Source organism: Hippopotamus amphibius, chromosome 1 (assembly GCF_030028045.1).
Source record: "Hippopotamus amphibius kiboko isolate mHipAmp2 chromosome 1, mHipAmp2.hap2, whole genome shotgun sequence".
Lineage (NCBI taxonomy): Eukaryota > Metazoa > Chordata > Mammalia > Artiodactyla > Hippopotamidae > Hippopotamus > Hippopotamus amphibius.
In genome coordinates this window covers 148121795-148140071 of record NC_080186.1, presented here as the reverse complement: position 1 = coordinate 148140071, position 18277 = coordinate 148121795, and the positions used below count along the sequence as shown (strand labels likewise).

The window sequence follows — 18277 nt, the reverse complement described above, 5'->3', positions numbered from 1 at the left end:
CCACCCCTGCTCTCCTGCCGAGCGAGCTGCCCCCCCTCCCGAATTGCATCAGGCACGTGCTCGCCCCCGTCCGGTCTGAGTACCCCTCACCCACCAGCCCTGGAGGTGCGCCGAGGAATCGGAGGCGAGGGGCGGGGCAAGGGGCGGGGCTGCGAGGCCCTGCGCGCGCGCTCCCGCCGCCTTCGCCCGCCCGTCGCCAAGGGCCAGCCCCGGCGGGCGCGCCCCCGTTGCGCTGGCCCCTCCCCTTGTCCGCTGCGTCGCGAGGCGCGCGCCCGCCCGCCGCCTGCCGCGGATCGCGTGGTCAGCTCGGCTCGCCGCGCCTCTCCCCCGTCCGTCCATATTGCTGCAGCCCCCGAGCCGGGAAGCCCGGGCCGCCCCGGCGGCGGGGGGGAGGGAGGGACGGGACGAGAAGCCTGCCAGGCTCCGGGTGGGGGCGACTTGCGAGGAACGGGCGGGGGGGGACGCGCGCCGAGGAGGCCTGGACCGCAGAGTGGGGGGCCTTCCTCCCTCCCCCCCCCCGCCCCACCAGCAGGCCTTGGATCTACGGCGGCTGCATCCGACCGGGAGGGGGGCCGCGCCTAGCGTGAACCCCGACGCTTCTCTGCCGGGACTGGGGCCCAGCGCCCCGGAGGAAGGCGTCGCGGGCGCTCTGAGAGCCAAGTTCGAGGCGGGGGAGGCAGCCTCGGGCGCGTCCGGCTTCTCCGGGGGGGCGGGCGCGCAGATGGCCACTCAGGTGGAGCCGCTGCTGCCGGGGGGCGCCCCGCTCTTGCAGGCCGAAGAGCACGGGGGGCTGGTGAGGAAGAAGCCGCCGCCGCCGCCGCCGTCCGAGGGCAAGGGCGAGCCCGGGGCGAACGACGTCGGAGGGGGGGAGCCGGACGTCGGCGCCCGGAGACCTCGGCCGTCCTACGCCAAGCCACACAAGGAGGGCATCGGGCAGCTGGAGCGCGAGAGCCCGCGGCCGCCGCAGCCGCCCGGCGCCGAGGGCCTGGCCGTCAGCGACGGGGAGGAGGGCGGCGGCGGTGAGCCGGCCGCTGGCGGAGGAGCTGCCGGAGCCGCGGCCGCCGGGCGCCGAGACTTCGTGGAGGCCCCTCCGCCCAAGGTGAACCCGTGGACTAAGAACGCGCTACCGCCGGTCCTGGCCACCGTGAACGGACAGTCTCCTCCAGGTGGGTCTCTCTGTTTGGTATCCTTGGTCCGGGCCTCTTCCGGGGACATAGGCGTCCCCTCCCCCAGCGGCCTCAGGGCCCGGGGGTCCGCCACTGATCGCGGTGACTCGGGATTTTTTTTTTTTTTTTTTCATTATATCCTGGGTAATTCGGGTCTCCGTGCCCTGAACCCCAGCACACTCCGGAACCTGCCCCTGCCAGAGGTCCCGGCCTGCGGGAGGCTACGGTCACCGCCTGGGCCGCAGCGGTTAGTGGGCAACGGCGTGGTCCGGGCCTACCTCGCGGGGAGAGGGTGGGCGCTGGTTTCGGTGAAGAGGGCCCTGTCCGCCACCGCGTGCCGGTGTAAGGGACGGTTTTTGGCCTGCACCTTCCTCGGGAAGCCCCCTCTTCTCACTCCGCCCCATGCTCCTCGTTTTGGTAGCGTTGCGATCGTCCCCATGTTGTAAATGTTTAATGAGCATATGTCACACATAGGCAGCAGGACGCCCGGCGATGAGTTCAAACCGACCGCACGGATTCGGGATTTAAAAGTTAACAAGTTTTGTTCTCGAGTAGATCGTGTTAGGTGGTAGAATGGCCATTGGCGACGGCTTGAGGGGTCGGTTACGGGGAGAACGGGGAGAAGAGGAAACCCAACGAGTCATTGAATTCGGTGCTTTCCCTCCCTGATCCCGGGGACCTTCCGCCTTGAGAGGGAGCCGGCTGGCGAGTGTGCGGAGCATCCAGAGAGGGGGAAGCGTGAGGCCAGTAAGGGGGCATATGCGGCGATGCGAGGGGTGTGTGGCGGCGGGGGAGGAGGGAGTGGCCGGGCCGGCCGGCCGGCGGGGTGACAGTTGGGCGCCATGCGCCGCGCGGCCGGCCCCGCGGGCTGCTCGCGGCCGCTCGGCCTGGGCGTTCGGCCCCGGCGCTGCGCTCGGGGTGGAAGGCGGGCGGCGCGGCCGGGAGGGTGCGTGTGCGCGGGTGTGAGTGCGCGTACCCCCTTCCCGGCATTCCTCCGCAGCCGGGACAACGTGGTGCCTCCCCGCGCGGCGAGCGGCATGTGACCGCCGAGCGGCGCGCCCTGCGCCGTCCCTCCCTCGGCTTTGGGTCTTTTTGGAACCCGCTCCCTGGGGGAGGTGGGCGTGCGGGAAGTCCCCGCAGAGCCTTGTCAGCGGGGAGAGAGAGGCGGTGCGGAATATGCAGGCTGGGCTTGGCCTTATTCTGCCGAAAATAGATCGTCGGCTTTGGGGGGGGGGCGCGTCCGCCCTGCTCCCTTTGCCGGCGCATAGAGGCACAGTGGGGCTGGCGTCTTTGGTTCAGGGTCTTTTTGTAGTGGACCGCTATTAAAACCCGCTTGGAGCTAGAACGGCGGCCGGTGGCCCTACCCCTACTGCTTTTTCAGAACTCCTCCTATTCTGTGGTCGCTGGTTGAGGCTGACTGGTTTTAACCCTCAAAATGGGGAGAGTTGAAAGGGGAGCTTAATGCTTTATTGCCTATTCACATTCAAGGGAATAGAATCCCTCGTAATCCTAGAGAAACCAGAAGAGCGAATCCTGAAAATGGCATGTTGTAATTTTTATTTCTTTTAAGATTGCTTCATTTGGAGGAGGGGACATTTGGCGTTTACTAATAGTACCTCAAACCGTGTTCTCTTCCTTTTGCCCTCCTCCCCTTCCCCCCTTTTCCTTCCAGAACCCTCTTATGCAAAGGGCAGTGCTGAAACCTCCATTTTGTTGCAAATCCCTCCTCATCCACCCACTGAGGGAGGAAAAGCAACTTTAAGACACTCTTTGGTCCTTCCCCCCTCTTTAAACTCAAAGGGATATAATCATCCTCAGAAGAGAGCACTCCTCAGAAGTTTAAATGGGGCTACTCACTCTGGCTACTGCTGTTTAGCTAATGGTGAACCTGCCTTGTGGGTTTTAAATCAGCCATGACATCAGGTGGTATTGGGTGCCTGAGCTGGCATTTTGTGCAGGTCCAGGGGCCCTTGAATAGTGTGCGTCACCGGGGTTATTGATCGTGGGAAGAAGACAGCTTGGCTGGCATCTCGCCTTTACCTCTGAGTAGAAAAGCCAACTTGCTTTAAGTAAGTGCCCAAAGCAAAATTCTGAGTCGGGTAGATTTACTCTGTTCTTGTTAGACAAGAAAGTGTCTTGTCTGCTCATTGGTTATGAACCTTTGGAATAGTCTTTGACAGACAAACTCTGAATTAATCCAGTGGCTTCTCCGTTTAAGCCTGTTGTTAGGGCTTGGATACTTTTTGAGGGAGTTTTGTGGTCAGGGTAGATGGTGGCCCTTTCTTTGATGTTTACATGGATCACTAGGGTCCTTTTCCAGCTCTGATTTTATTTACAGCTTGGGCAAGTTTAAATGTGACACCAATGGAGTGGCAGTGTGGTCTTGGGAAATTTTTGTGTTCTGTGATGCATATGTTTTTGATGCCTCATACGCAAGCCAAAAGCTTTCCAAAGCTTGCTGCAAATGCCTATTTTTAGCTCTCCTTTTGGCTCAGATGCTAGTATTTTAGTTCTTTAAGGGACACATGCAGTAACTAGTAATAAAAGATGTTTTGCTGTATCCCCCTTTTCTTGTGAGGTTCTCTGTTCTGGTTTAAGCTTCTGTGCCTTAGTTTTAAGTTTTGGGATTTGCACTTCGGCTTTTTGTGTTTCCCTCCTCTAGAATATTTTGAAAATATTAAAAAATTTTTCCTTATCCAGCCACAACACTTTAAGGTATGAGAGTGGCAGGATGTCTTAGTTAAAGAAGAAATGATACATAGCAAAGGTTCTGGCTCAGAACCGCATGGGTTCAAATGCCAGCTCTACCATTTGCTTAGCTGTGCCTCTTTGGGCAAGATATGTAACCATTCCGTGCCTCAGCCTCTCCGTTTGTATTCTAGAAATTAAATTATCTGTCTCATGAGGCCATTATGAGCATTCACTGTGATGATATGTGTCAAGTATTTACCTTGGTGCCTGGCGTGTGTTTGCTGTTGTACCATGTCTGGGAGACTGAAACTGTGTGATTTCCTGGGACTTTTTCTGGGTCTCCGTTTTCTCCACCTGTAAAATGAGGGGGTTGGAGAATGTTGTACTTTACTTTTCTGGTGTTGTATCAGAACTCCCTGAAATATATGGTATCTGTCTCCTTAAAAGTGGACTTTTGTTTATCCACAGACATGAAGGGCATACTATGGATAATCTTAAAGGTTGATGACCCAAAGAATTGGCTATTTTTGCTTTGGAATGTGTTATGAATGTTTTTAAAATAAGTTTTTAATTTATTTGCCTTTTGTAAAGATTACCTTTTGGCAGAGTGTACATGCACTCTCAGGGCTGTGGGGCTCAGTATGTGCGAGCCTAACAACTAAAAATTTGTTGTGGCTGGTGTACACGCAATAGGTGGATACTTGAGAGCGTATCATCTCCGCAAGTTTCCAGCAACCCTAACAGGGATCAGTGGGTTGATTTTGTGACACTTCTAACCTGTGTAGTAAGAAAATGAACCAATGCTGTGCTATTTTTCTTCATTTCTCTTTAAAGGAAAGGCCGGGGGCAGGGTCTGAGCCTTGAATATTTATATCCTGGGCATCATTTTTTTCTGTGTCCCTTTGATGTGCAGCTAACTGGTGGCACAAAATTAAAAAGGGTTATAATTCCAGCTAACCCATGGCAACCCCAGGAATCTTCTACCACGCTGAACTGGCCTCAGATAAAGCTCCACTCCCAGTCTCACTTTCCTTCCTGGGTTTGGGTCCTTTCCCGTCTTCCCTCCCCTACCAACCCCACAACTGGCTGTACTCGGCAGGGCATGGAGTGAATCTGGGGTATCAGTCAGCCTTCACTGCATGAAGACCTCATGGTGGCAGAGCTACTTCAGACCCTGGCTCCTTCCTTCCCCACCACTGGAAGTGGACTGGGTGGGATTAAACAGTCTAATTTTGAGTCCCAGCTTTGCTTCTAACTTGCTGTGCAATCCTGGGTAAATTACTCAGCGTCTCTAAGCTATTGTACCTTCATCCTCAAAATGGGAGTGATGATAGTAACTATGTCATAGGGTCGTGAGAATCAAAGATGTTTAGCATAATGTTTAGCTTAATGCCCAATACAGAGCATCTTATAAGTGCTAGCTATAATAAATGATCACCATTGTTAGGAGTGTTCATTTCACTTGTAATTCTGCTCGTGTCCAGCATTGTGGACACTAGCAACCCCCTTACTTTCTCTGTTTCTTCATCTGTAAAATGGGGTAATTATAGTAGGTCTAAATGTCCTTGAAGTTTTTTTAGGATCAAAAACACTTTTTCTCTGATAAACCCCTTCCGTCCAAAAGAAACCAAAGCAGAGCTTTTTTTTTTCTTAATTGAGGTATAGTTTTGACTTACTATATTATGTGTTTCAGGTGTACAACAGTGATTCACAGTTTTTACAAAGCAGAGCTTTTTATATGTGTATGTTCATATCTGCCATAGTGGTTAAGAACTCCAGTTTTGAATCCAAGCTCTGTGAGGGCTGGAGACACTCCTCTGGCTTCAGGAATCTAAGCCGGTTGCTTGGTTCATATAAGAGCGACCTGCGTAGCAACCAGGCATTAGGTGCCTCACAATGAATGTGATGATAGAAAGTACACAGTGCTGTCTATAAAAATTACCTCCACCAAATAGAAATTGAACTCACACCTAAGAGAACCATAGATCTGTGAGGATAGAGGAACACATTGATTGACCGTGAGGTAGCAGTTACCCAGTTTTCGAATGTGAGAAATTCTACAAGACAGGTTATCTTGCCAATAAATAAGTGGTGTTAAAAAAAGTACAGCAAGCAAGTGGTTATGATTGGGGAGAGGGGAGGAGGGAGGGGCAATATAGGGATAGGGGTTTAAGAGGTACAAACTACTGTGTATAAAATAAGCTACAAGGGTATATTGGTACAACACACGAAGTACAGCCAGTATTTTATAACTATAAATGGAGTAGCATAACCCTTAAAAATGATGACTCATTGTATTATCCATCTGTAACTTAAATAATATTGTACATCAACTTTGATTAAAAAATAAGCATTTTTAAAAGAGGGAACTGTTATGGATGAGAAGAGTTGAGACATCAGTCAGATGCATTGTGTTGATCTTGTTTGAATCCTGATTCGAACAAACAGGCTGTAAGAAGTTTTGGTGATAGTTGAGGATATCTGATCAGTTTAGATTATATTAAAGAATTATTTGTCAAGGGTGATAATAGGATTATGGTTGTTTTTTTGTTTGTTTTAAACTCCATAGCTGGTTATGTTGTGCACCTCTGGCAAAGAATTGTTATGTTAGCGTTGGTAAATGAGGGCTTAAAGCTCTTTTCCTATAGGTCAAATCACTTTCTTTTGTAAAGAAAGCACATAATTAGGACACCCTCAAGGGGAGAAGGGAAGGAGTCCTTCCCCAAGCATCTTCAGCTGCCTGCCCCCTGGCTCTGGGCAGGGAGTTTAAGTTTTACAGTAACTGGGAAATGAGTGCCTGCTAGGGAGGGAGAGGTGCTTTGCAGGTGATTCCAGGCCCTTGGCGGGTAGTGGGTAGTCTCAGCAGTCTTGAACTCTGAACCTGGGGGGGAGGGGAGTCTCTTGGCTGACCCACCCCCTGTCTGCGTAGGACCTAGGCTAGAGTAAGCATTTTAGAGCTGTTACTCAGCACTCTTTCTCTCCCTTTGGTAGGCAAGCAGGGAGAGGAGGTGGAGCAGTGGACCTGAAACCACAAAAACCTCTTTAACATGGAGAGCTTGGCAGATGGGAGTGCCCCTGTTTGCAAAATCCAAGACAACCTCAAAGGGGGTAATTAGGGTGTTGGGGCCTCCAGAGGGCTCACAAACCTCCCTGGCTAGTCCAAAGTAATCTAGGGAGTGGCCAGGAAAGAGGACGGCCTTACTTGCAGGGGTTTTGTTAAATAAAATGTTTTGATACCCAGGTAATGAAAGCACAGGAAACAATGAGGTGAAGGAGCAAAGGGGTAGGTGATGGGATTTAAATGAGAACATGCTGTTTTTCTTTTTCCCAGCATGGGACTAACCCCTATGCTGAGGTTGTTTTGAGGATCAAATTGATGCCTCTTTATGGCATAGCCCAGTTCATGACTTAAAATGTCCCACACAGATGTAAGTGGTTTAGATTCCAGAAGATACAGTGCAATGCCAATTTCAGTTGACCCTTGAACAATACAGGTTCAGACTGCATGGGTCCACTTAATATTTCAGTGCTGAACTCTCAGCTGTGGGTTGAGTCCATGCTCATGCAGAGCCACAGATAGGAAAGAAGAGCAGATACCCAGCACAGCCTGTAAAGTTACATGTGGATTTTCCACTGAGCTGGGGGATTGGCACCCTAACCCCCATGTTATTTGAGGGTCAACTGTATATGTAGTTTGAGGTAATTACCCATTCTGAGGGGTTATTCATGCCTTTCCTAAGTGAGGATGGATCATCTGGAGTTCAGGCCAACTGGCCTATTTCTTGTGGCAGATAGCCTGGAGTGTCTCCATGAGGGACTTTCCCAGAATCAGTGGGACAGTTTTGATGTGGCACTTTTCCTTTGGCTGTCCCTTTGGACTGGAAAAGCCTTAGGTGTGGAAGGTGAGGAATGTGGGCTTTTATGATGAATTTTGTAAAACTGGCCACGTAAATCTGACACACAGTGAGAGGCTTCACCCCAATTTGAGGTATTATTGGTAAACCCAGATGACCCCTCCATCAGAGAGAGGCCCTGTGTACAGGGTACTCTATAATAACTCTCCAAACTTGTTGTGGTAACCACCTTCCCCTCTGGACATACATTCCAGCAATACGGTGTAGCTTTCTCTCTTCCTTGCTTTAAAATGAAGTTCCAGGTTTTTCAGAGAACTGAATTCAGTCCCACATTGCCGGGAGCCATCTGGATGCATGGTCCAGCTGAGCTTTGTATGGTTTTTGCTCTCCTTTCCACATATGCTGGCTTATTGAAGTTCCTGATAACCCCAAGATAAGTAATAGTGATAGCGCAGTTATCCTTTGTAATCTGCTCAGCAGGCACTCTTTTTATCCCCACTTCACAGATGAGGAAAGTGAGACTCAGGAGAGGTTAATAAGCAACTCTGTCCTTCTAATTGCTCAGACTAAAAACCTTGGGGTGTTTCTTGCCACCTCTATTTCTCTGTCACCTTACCTCTAATTTAGCAGTACATCTCTTTGGTTCCTAAAAACTGCGACCAAAGCTAAATGCTTTTTACCACCTCCTTGGCTGCCAGGCTGGTCCACATACCATTATTTCTCACCTAGAAGGTTGCAGGAGCCTCTGAACTTGTCTGCTGTCACTCCTGCTTAAAGTCCTCTCATGGCTTCTATAGCAGAGTAGAATTCAGAGTCCTTAGAGTTCCTTCTTGATCTGGCCCCCCAGACATCCCCTTGCCCCGACCCTGAGCTCTGACTTCATCTTTCACCACTTTCCCCTTCCAACAACATTGGTCCTTGCTTTTCCTGGAGCATGTTGTGCGCCCTCCTACTTCAGGGTTTTTGTTCTACAATGCTTTCCCCCCAGATAGACACATGGCCCACACCCTCAATTTCTTCAGGTTCCCGTTCCATTCACTGAGGTGAAGAGGCCTTCCCAGACCACCCAGTATTAAAATAGCAGGCCTGCACGTCATTCTTTCTATTGCCATCCCTCTTACCCTGCTTCATTTTTCTTCTTAGCTTTTATATTGGACAAGTGTCTCTGGTATTTGACCACTGCTTTATCCCCAGCATCTAAACATGCCTGGCACGTAGTAGGCAGCTCAGTGAACATTTAATTAATGAGTGAATGGATGAATCTCATACTTTAACAGCATCATTCACATTTTGAGTCTGGCGTAGATGATACCACAGTGAATAATGAAAATCTGTGTTAACAAAGAGCACACACACTGACAATCCAGTATGGGAGGTGCTGTGTTAGAAAGCTGTGGGATTCTTTGGGAGTGCAGCAGGGGGCATCCAGTTCATTCTAGGTCAGAGGAATCTTTCTAGAGGAAGCAGCAGCTAAACTGAAAGACAGGTGGGCATTATCCGAGAAAAGGCCTGGAAAGAGAGCTCATTTTTGGTTGAGGAAAGGCTCTGAGGTTCAGGGAACTGAGTAACTCCCTGTGGCTGTAGTATAAATTCTGATTTTAACTGGAAGGCAGTAAAGAGGTTTTGAAGATTTTAAGTGAGGGAGTGGTATGGTCAGATTTCTGCTTTTGAAAGATTGCTTTGGCCACGTGGCAGAACCTCTTGGGGTAAGAATAGATGATTTGGGGTTTCCTGTGTGATTCTTTGGGGCAGGGTTCCCAGATTACAAAAGGAGCAGACTTCCAAGTCATTCCTGAAGTGTAGGTCTAGGACAGTTATCGGTTGTCATTCTTCAGGGCTAGGGAGCAGCTCCAGTGTATGGGATTTCTCTGACCTTTGAGAAATCCAGATTAGCTGGAGTATGTTTCAGTTGCTGGGAGAATCACAATTGCTGATGGACTGGCCTAGGCTGAGAACATGCTTAAGCCAAGAGACCCAGCTTGCTTGCGCTGCTGCAGCTGTTTAGCTGGGAAGAGGAGGCGGTGGCCCTGGAAGTAGTGACGGGAGAGGCTTCCATACAGGAATCCCCACCTCCACCAGGGAAAGCACCCATGCAGCAGGACTTCCTGGGTCCACATCTAGGCTATCTGCCACCAGCCTCTTTGCAGCTTGGCTCTGTGGGCTTTTCCACGGATAGCTGTGTGCACACGGTTTCCTTCTCATCAGAGCCACTTCTCTTTAGCTGAATTCAGCCGTTTTACACCTATGCTAACAGTGGGTTTGTATTTGCCCGTAGGCTGCTGTAGTGAGTTCTTGAGAACACTGGGCTCTAGAGAGCCAGGCTTACCCTGACCAATGGCCAGTTATCAACTCTGTGCACGTTGCTGTGCCCTCAGGAACTTGGATTTCCTTTTCCTCCATTCAGAGGGGATCCTTCCTGGAAGGGAAGTATTTAGACCTGGAAGGGAACCCAGAGGTCATTGAATCTAAACCATTCATTTACAGGTTAGGTACTTCAGGCCTGGAAAGGAAATAGAGTTGTTCAAGATCACAGTCAGTTCAAAGCAAGGCTGAGACTTGAACCCACGTCCCTTGGCTCCTACTCCAGTTTTGTTTTCACTCCTCCAGAGGAAGAAATAGCATTGGGTGTTAGAACATCGACTTTGGAGGTACTCATCCAGTTTGAGTTAGCCCAGCCACCTACCAAGTTAGTGCCCTTGGATAGGTTGGTAACTTCTGGGCTTCGGTAAATGGAGTTATATCTGGAGTACCCATGTCCTAGGATCACTGTGAACATGAGCTAGGTGAAGGTGAGTGCTCAGCTGGAGCATGGCAAATAATAAGTGATAGTCGTTAAGAGTTGATGGTTCTTCTTCTGAGGTCTTGAATTTGACCCAGGTCTTCAATTTGCTAATAGAGTCAAGTGCTAAAGCCAGCCTTCCTCTGTCTTCCTGGGTCCTCTCTGCCCCTTATCCCTGCTCTTTGTTTCTGAGCACAGGAAGGCAGCCCATGTCAGTTAGAGCCAGCTCTTTCTACCCTGCCCTAGGCTGTTACATAACTCCATAGCGGAGGAATTTAAGGAATCACTGGGGGCTATACTCCTGCCGTGAGAAGCCCACATTATGGCACTTGGGGAGTGCCCTAGTGGTAGGATTCAGTGAGAGACCAGCTCAGGTGCTTTGCAGTGAAACCCTCCCAACTCCATTTTTGGTATCTTTCTGCAGCTTTGGGTTTGCTTGGGGGAGTGGAGGTCTCTTTTCTTTTCCTGTTCTTTATATATCTTTACAGTGATATGAGGAAGAGAGGCCAATTATGTGGATGAAATATCATAGTTTGGGTTTTGTCCGAAGTGGAGCCTAGTGTAGGGGATGGAGTGTGGACATGGTGAGCGCGAGGTTGGGTTGGGTGTGGGAGGCTGGATGCTGCTTCTAGGGAGTGTGAGAGAGAGACAGGAAATCAGGAACACACAGAGGCCGCTGCTCACTGGGACTCATGCACCTTACTGTGAAGAGGGGATGGTTGAAAAAACTAGGATTATTTTTCCCAGAGAATCAAAGCTTGGGATGGGTGGAATTGCCGGTTGTTCTGAACTACAGCATTTGAACAGACTTGCTTCAAGTGGCCCTACAGGTAAAGCTCTGGTGGCAGGTGGGAGGTGGAGGGTCAGTAGGTTTTTGCTCTGGTCAAGTAGTAACTTTCAGCAGTGCCCCAACAGATTCAGCTGCCACAGGAGGTACTGGGTTCCTTGACATGGAGATAGTATTTAAAGAGTTTGGATGGCAATTTGCTGTAGGGCTCTGCAGATCTAAATTTGCGAAGTACTTTCCTAGATTTGTTCATTCTGAAATTTTTGAGTACTTGTTAGGTGTCAGACTCCAAAATTTGGGGGTAAACAAGACAGAAGAACCTTGATGAGGCTTTTGTCCTGAAAGGTAGAAGTTGCAGATGGGTATCGACTCCCCTTACCACCTCAAGTCCAGTTCAGCCTACTGACAGAGTTTGATTACCCTTGCATTTAAAAACAATTTAAAGTAATCATCTTTGTTTTAAAATCAAGAAAATGTATCTGGAATCCTGGGGATTAGCAGCTTCTCTTTTAAAAGTCAGACTCTATACCAAAAAAAAGTGAATTGTGTACTTTAAGTGGGTCAGTAGCATGGTATGTGAATTATTGATATATCAGTAAAGCTGTTATGAAAAGAAATTAGGAGACCTGGCCACATTGAGCCTCTTTTCCTTTATGACTGCTATCCAATGGCAGGATCTAGCTCCTTTTAGATGAGGACACCTCCATGAGGCCTCTGGGCTTAGACTTTGTATGTTTTACTATACAAAAGAGAGAGGACAGCAATCTATCCAGCCCATAAGCTGAGGAACATCTTTATTCGAGAAGAATTTGAAAGGAGAGGGTGGGGAAGACTTTAAACTGTGGGCAGGAATTGCAGTCCCTGGAGAGGTCTCCTTACCCATCACTCTGAGGGTGAGTGGGTGTGATGGGGAGACAGGACACCACTGGGCCATGTGGCCTGAGACCCCAGAGCAGCAGTAGAAAGCTGTTTGAATGTTAAGAGGTGGGCTTGCCAGGGAAACTTGGTTATATTAGGCTGCAGTGAGACTTCACTCCCCTCCCTGCATCTGTGAAATGGGTGTAGCATTCTTTTTTTTTTTAAATAAATTTATTCATTTAATTATTGGCTGCATTGGGTCTTTGTTGCTGCACACGGGCTTTCTCTAGATGCAGCGAGTGGGGGCTACTCTTCATTGTGCGCAGGGCTCCTCATTGTGGTGGCTTCTCTTGTTGCGGAGCATGGGCTCTAGGCACATGGGCTTCAATAGTTGCAGCACACAGGCTCAATAGTTGTGGTTCACGGGCTCTAGAGCACAGGCTCAGTAGCTGTGGCACATGGGCTTAGTTGCTCTGCGGCATGTGGAATCCTCCCAGAGCAGGGCTCGAACCCATGTCCCTTGCATTGGCAGGCGGGTTCTTAACCACTGTGCCATCTAGGAAGTCCCGGGTGTAGCATTCTTGATAGCAATCTCTAAGGCCCCTTCTAGCTCAAACGCCTTTTGGGTATGAGAGCAGCTAAGGCAGATGTTACTGTGTCTCGGATGGAAAGGCGAAAGATGCTGGCTAGAGGCCTCGTGCGTCATGATCCTTCTCTTTGGGCAATGGAACTGAGGCTCATTGGAGCACTGAATTCTCTCTAGGGCAACAGATGCTGGAAAGAGGCTTATCCATGGCAGTTGTGGGTGTGAGGCCTATAGGATAGTGCAGAGAGCTCTGGGCAGGAGAATTGGGGACCAGCCTTCTAGTCCCAGCTCTTTGGCTCACGTGCTAAGACACCTTGGGCCACTGATTGAACCTCTTTGGACTGCCTTTCCTTTTTCTTTTCTTTTTTTTCCCTTTCCTTTTTCTATAAATGAAAGTGCTCTAGCCAGAAGACCTTTCAAGGTCCTTTCCCACTAGGATTAAGTTCTATTTATCAAGTTGGAGGTCAAGACTGTAGTTTGAGAAGAGGTTTTTATCTAATGGGTATTGCTTTTCCCCACCTGATTGGACCAGCTTTAGAGTGTCATCCCCAAGAGCATGGCCAAGGCTGTGGGATTCTTCTACCTAGGCATGGGGCATTCTGCCGTAGGCTTTTGGGAAGTTCTGGACCGAGGTGAGCTGCTCCAGAAAATTGTGAGTGCTCCCAGCAGTGTGCAAACAGTGGTGGCCCATTCCTTGGCAGGAATTTTGTTGAGAAGATTCTGATGTCCTGTACCTGGTTAGATTGGGTGGTTGCTGAGAATCCCCTCCTGGCCCTGAGATTTAGAACCTAGGTCTGGTGGAGGCCAGGGTCAAAGTATCAATTAGTTCAGCTAGTGAGAAGGGAAGCCCGCTCATCTCGAGAGATTGTCTTTTTTTTTTTTTTTTAAAGAGAGGTTTATTTGAGCCAAACTGAGCACTGTAGCCTGGGACTATTTCCTTTAGAGTCTCTGTTTTGGGGGTTGGGTTTTTTTTTGACCGTGCAGCATGCGGGATCTTAGTTTTCTGACCAGGGATCGAACCCATGCTCCCTGTAGTGGAAGCGCAGAGTCCTAACCACTGGACCACCAGGGAATTCCCCTCAGAGAGAGTGTCTTGTGTATTCAGAGTCTTCAGGCTTACCTAGAGAAGCACCGGGGCTTGAGCCTAACCTTTGTTTGCCTGGAAGAAACTAACTTGACTGCTACCAAAGTGAAAATCATTCATTTAACACATTTATTTCAGTAATCTACTGTTAGGCCATGGGAATAAGACAGAAGGGGCCTGCCCTCATAGTTTACATTCTACTGGGGTGACACCGTAAACCGGCAAGGTAGTTCTGGTTATCTATTGCCGCCTAACAAATCACCCCAAGACTTAGTAGCTTAAAAAAACAGCCCTGGATCCTGGCATGCACCCTCCAAGAGTGGAGTTTCTGTTTTCCCCAGCCCTGTGGAATTCCTGAGATCAAACCTTGCTGGCTTTCAAAGCCAGATTCCCTGGGGGCTCCTTCTCCCATTGCTGGACTCCCAGGTTGCAAAGCTTGATGGTGGGGCTCAAGACTGTCACACTTGTGACAGAACTTCTGTGGTATGTTTTCCAGTTTGTGGGTTGCCCACCTGGTGGGTATGGGATTTTATCTGATTGTGCCCCTCCTACCATCTCCTTATGGCTTCTTCTTTGTCTTTGGACATAGGGTATCTTTTTCGGTAGGTTCCAGAAGTTGTTTGTTTGTTTTTGATTTGGTTTTGTTTTGACGGTTGTTCAGCAGTTAGATGTGATTTTGGTATTTTCTCAGAAAGGGTCTCCACTGAAGATTAACCTGTCACAGATCTTTATTTCTTTGATGGTTGTTGGGCCGCACCCTGCAGGCCTACAAGGCCTGTATCGCCCAGCTTCCAGACCGAAGAAAGAACCTGGAGTCAGCAACAGAGTCATCAGTGGTTTAATGGATGGGAGAGCTTACATGTCTGAAGCAAGGTCCTGGAGCAACACCCCACCATGTATGGTGGATGGCGGGGCAGGACACGTGGCCATCTTTGCTAGGGGGTTGGGGGGGAATAGAGAGGCTACTAGCTATATCAAAAACAGCCCTTTTAGTCACTGATTTATAGGTCAGGATATGGACAGGGCTCAGCCAGGTGATTCTTCTTTTCTATGTGGCAGTGATAGATGTGGCAGGTCCTGGTCTACAGGGCCCACCACAGCTTCACTCCCATGTTTGGAACCTTGACAGGGATGGCTACAAGGCTGGGTTCAGCTAGAACCAGAGTGCCTTCAGGTGCCCTCTCTAGCATGGTGATTTCAGAGTAGGACTTACTACATAGTTGCTTGGGGCTCCCAGAAAGAGTGTTCCAAGAGGCAGGAAGTAGATGCAGTCAGTATTCTAAGATGCTGGGCCTGAGCACTGGCTTAACATCACTTTTGGCATATTATGTTGGTCACAGACCCTGTTGAGAATGAAGGGGAGGGGACATGGGCCCTGCCTTTCAATGGGAGAAGAGTCAGTTTGCCACCATCTCTAGTACTACTTGGCGGTTCTTGATAGTAGTGAGTGCTGTGAAAGAAACAAACTAATAGAGAATTGTTGAGGGTTGTGTGGGTGAGGGAGAGTAGCGTCAATCAAGGTGTCAAGGAATACCTCTAAAGGTGAGCCAGGATGGAATTGCTGAGGAGCCTGCTGGTGAGCATTCTGGCCTGGAGGAACAGCAGCTGCCAGGCGGTGATGGGTTTAGAGTTCTCCGAGAAACTGAAACGAGAGGCTTTTGGAGGCCAGCTTCGGGAGTTTGGATGCTGTTCTGAAAGCAAGAAAGGAGGTGATGTGATCTGATTTCTGCTTTAGGATTTCTCCATTCTGTGGAGAGTGGACTGGGGTGGGGGCGGAAAGAGGCCAGATTAAAAGCAGGGAGACCCCTTGGAGACTTCTGCAGTCGTCCAGGAAAGAGATGGACGGGAATAGATGATGGCATAATGACTTGGGCCATCTAACTAACTAAATGTCCTGTCCTGTTCCCCCCTCCTCCAGACTAGACCATTTTAAGAGGAAGTTTCCTGATTGTAATTGCTAACTTTCTTCTCTCTTATACTGTCCAGAATTCAAATCAGTCGCGCTGTGCCCATTAGTCAGAAGGGTGGCATGAGGCAGGCAGGTATTTTCCCCCTGGATCTGGGTCTCTTGGCCCCAGAGCCAGGAGGAGTATGAGTGTTTTCTCTGCTTCCCCTAGCCTGTCCCATGTTCCATGCTCTCTGGTGGAGCTGGAGGGAGGGTGTGGGTGAATAACCTGGGGTCAGGCATGGTGAGGCCTGGAGGAGGGGAATGAGCCCGACATGGGCTGTCTGTATCACAATTTTCCGTTCCTGACATCTTGTGGAGACTGCAGTGGCTTTTTTATTTCAGGTAAGAACTTCAGGGTGGGGTCAGCACAAGCTGCCAGAGCTGAAAGTCTGGAGATCCATGTTCTGATTTCAGCCCTGGTCTCACATTTCTCCTGGCTGGACCTTCGTTTCTCACGACTTGTATGAAGGGATTGGATCCTGTGCTCATGAGTGCATTGCTCAGCCATTGCTGATATGCCTGTATCTTGTCGCTGGGCTTAGCCAGGTGTCCTAGAATCTGCCTCATGGGTAGCTTTCCTCGTTGAAGATAGATGCCCCAGGGAGCCAGGCCAGACTGCTCGAGAATATCCATTTCTCATGTGATTGACAAACTTCTGAGCCATCACACACATCTTGTTCATTACTTTGGTTCATTTTCACATCCCTGTGGGATCTAGCTGCTATAGCCATGATCCTCATTTTGCAAACCAGAAAACAGGATTTCAGAAAGGTTCAGTAATTTGCTCAAGGCTGCATAGTAGTTTGCTAGTAGCTGGAATTCCAGCCCGTGGCACACTGACTCCAGAGTCGTGCCTTACCATCTCACTTTGCATTCTCCCAGACCACAGAAGTATACATACCTCACCTGAAAAACTTTCTGGGAGAGGGAAGACCCACACAAATCTTCAGACAGCAGGAATCTGTGTGTTCCTCTATGGCCCAGCCTGGAGGTCCCAGCTCTGCCTGCCCTGGCCACCCTCAGTGGGTGTGAGCCAGGTCTGGGAACTTCTGATCCTGCTCGGGAGCCCTGGCCCCTCTTCCCCCAGAGAGATTCCTCATCAGCTCTGTGAGGCCACGTGCAGCCTGCTGGAAAGAGCCCTTCTGACCTTGTGGTTTCTCAGGCATGGCCTCTGGGCCAGCGGGACAGATGGTGGCCACTCTCCACTGGCATTGGGAGGCTCTCTGGCTCTGGGTTATCAAAGGCGATGGGAAATACTGTTATGTGTTGGACCTTTTAACTTCTTTCAAGGGGGAAATCTTTTCAACTTGTGCAAGTAACACCAGTTCATTGTAGAAAAATGTCCAAATGTGTTTTAGTGAAGAGAAAACAAATCCCTTCATAATCTGTTCAACCAACCGCCATAAATACTATTAAGCAACCATATCCTTTTAGATCAGTGCTGCCTAATAGAAATACAGTTAAAGCTATGTATATAATTAAAAATTTTCTAATAACCATGTTTTTAAGAGAGGTGAAATCAACTTAAATAATATAACCCAGGATAATCACAATATTATCGTTTCAGCATGTATTCAATATAGAAAATTCTTTGTACTAAGTTTTTGAAATCTGGTATGTCTTTTACATTTAAAGTACTTCTCAATTCAGACTAGCCACATTACATGTGTTCAGTATCCACATAAGGCTAGTGACTACTGTATTGGACAGCACATTTCTAGACTTTTCTTTGTAAATCAAACACACGCACACACACATATTTTGTACATATTGTATATATACATACACACCTTTTTAAAAAATAGGATCATAATATTTTGTGAGCCAGATTTTTTCCCCCACTTAGAAACATAGGCTTTCAAAGGCACTTATGTTATAACCCTCAAAGCAGCCTTGGTGAGGAAGGTCACATTTTCCTGGTGAGGAATGTTAAGGAGCTGGTCAGTGCTACATTACTGCAGATGCGCACACAGCCCAGCTCTCTGCCTGAAGCCCCTGCTCCTCCACTGCCCCTGCAGGCACCTGGAGTTGATCTGGGACCACTGAGCGCAGTCCAGCATTCACATGTACCCTGTGCACATATGCACGCACACCACCTTTTTGCTGAGGGAAGCAGGCCCACATGGGGGAAGCTACTGACTGAGGCTTTTGCAGTGTTTAAAACATAAGCACTCCAATGCCCAGTCAGTGCTCTTTCCATCACACCCAGCTGGCTTCCAGGAGCTTACTGCTTCAGTTTGCAACTAGCCAAAGTACAAAGAGGAAACCAGGGAGGGGTGGGCAGAGCCCTCCACTTGGGTTTGTCCTGAGGTGCCCCCAGAGTCCACAGCACATTCCCAGTGGAGGCTGGCCAGCAATGGGAAAAAGCCCATTGGGGCCAGAGTGAGTGCAGAAAGGAACATGGGTTGGGGTGGGTGAGGTTAGGACTTAGAAACCTCTAAATAATTGATTACTTTGTCAAATAGTGCTGTCCCCCTAGTGCAGGGACACGTGCTTCACACCAGGCCACTTTTGTGTCAAGAAC

At 49.3% G+C, this 18277-nt stretch overlaps 1 protein-coding gene across 3 annotated transcripts in view; it reads left to right on the top strand.

Moving 5' to 3' along the window:
* Nucleotides 1-273: 273 nt before the first annotated feature.
* The window catches only part of LARP1 (La ribonucleoprotein 1, translational regulator), a 57455-nt gene continuing 39451 nt past the window's right edge, over nt 274-18277 (top strand). For 2 of the 3 annotated variants that reach the window (XM_057730223.1, XM_057730241.1), the window contains exon 1: nt 431-1166. In XM_057730223.1, the coding sequence (XP_057586206.1) occupies nt 722-1166 (445 nt within the window). In that variant the 5' untranslated portion in view covers nt 431-721. Of the gene's footprint in view, nt 1167-18277 lie in introns of all 3 variants that reach the window. The other variant, XM_057730234.1, reaches the window with a different exon arrangement.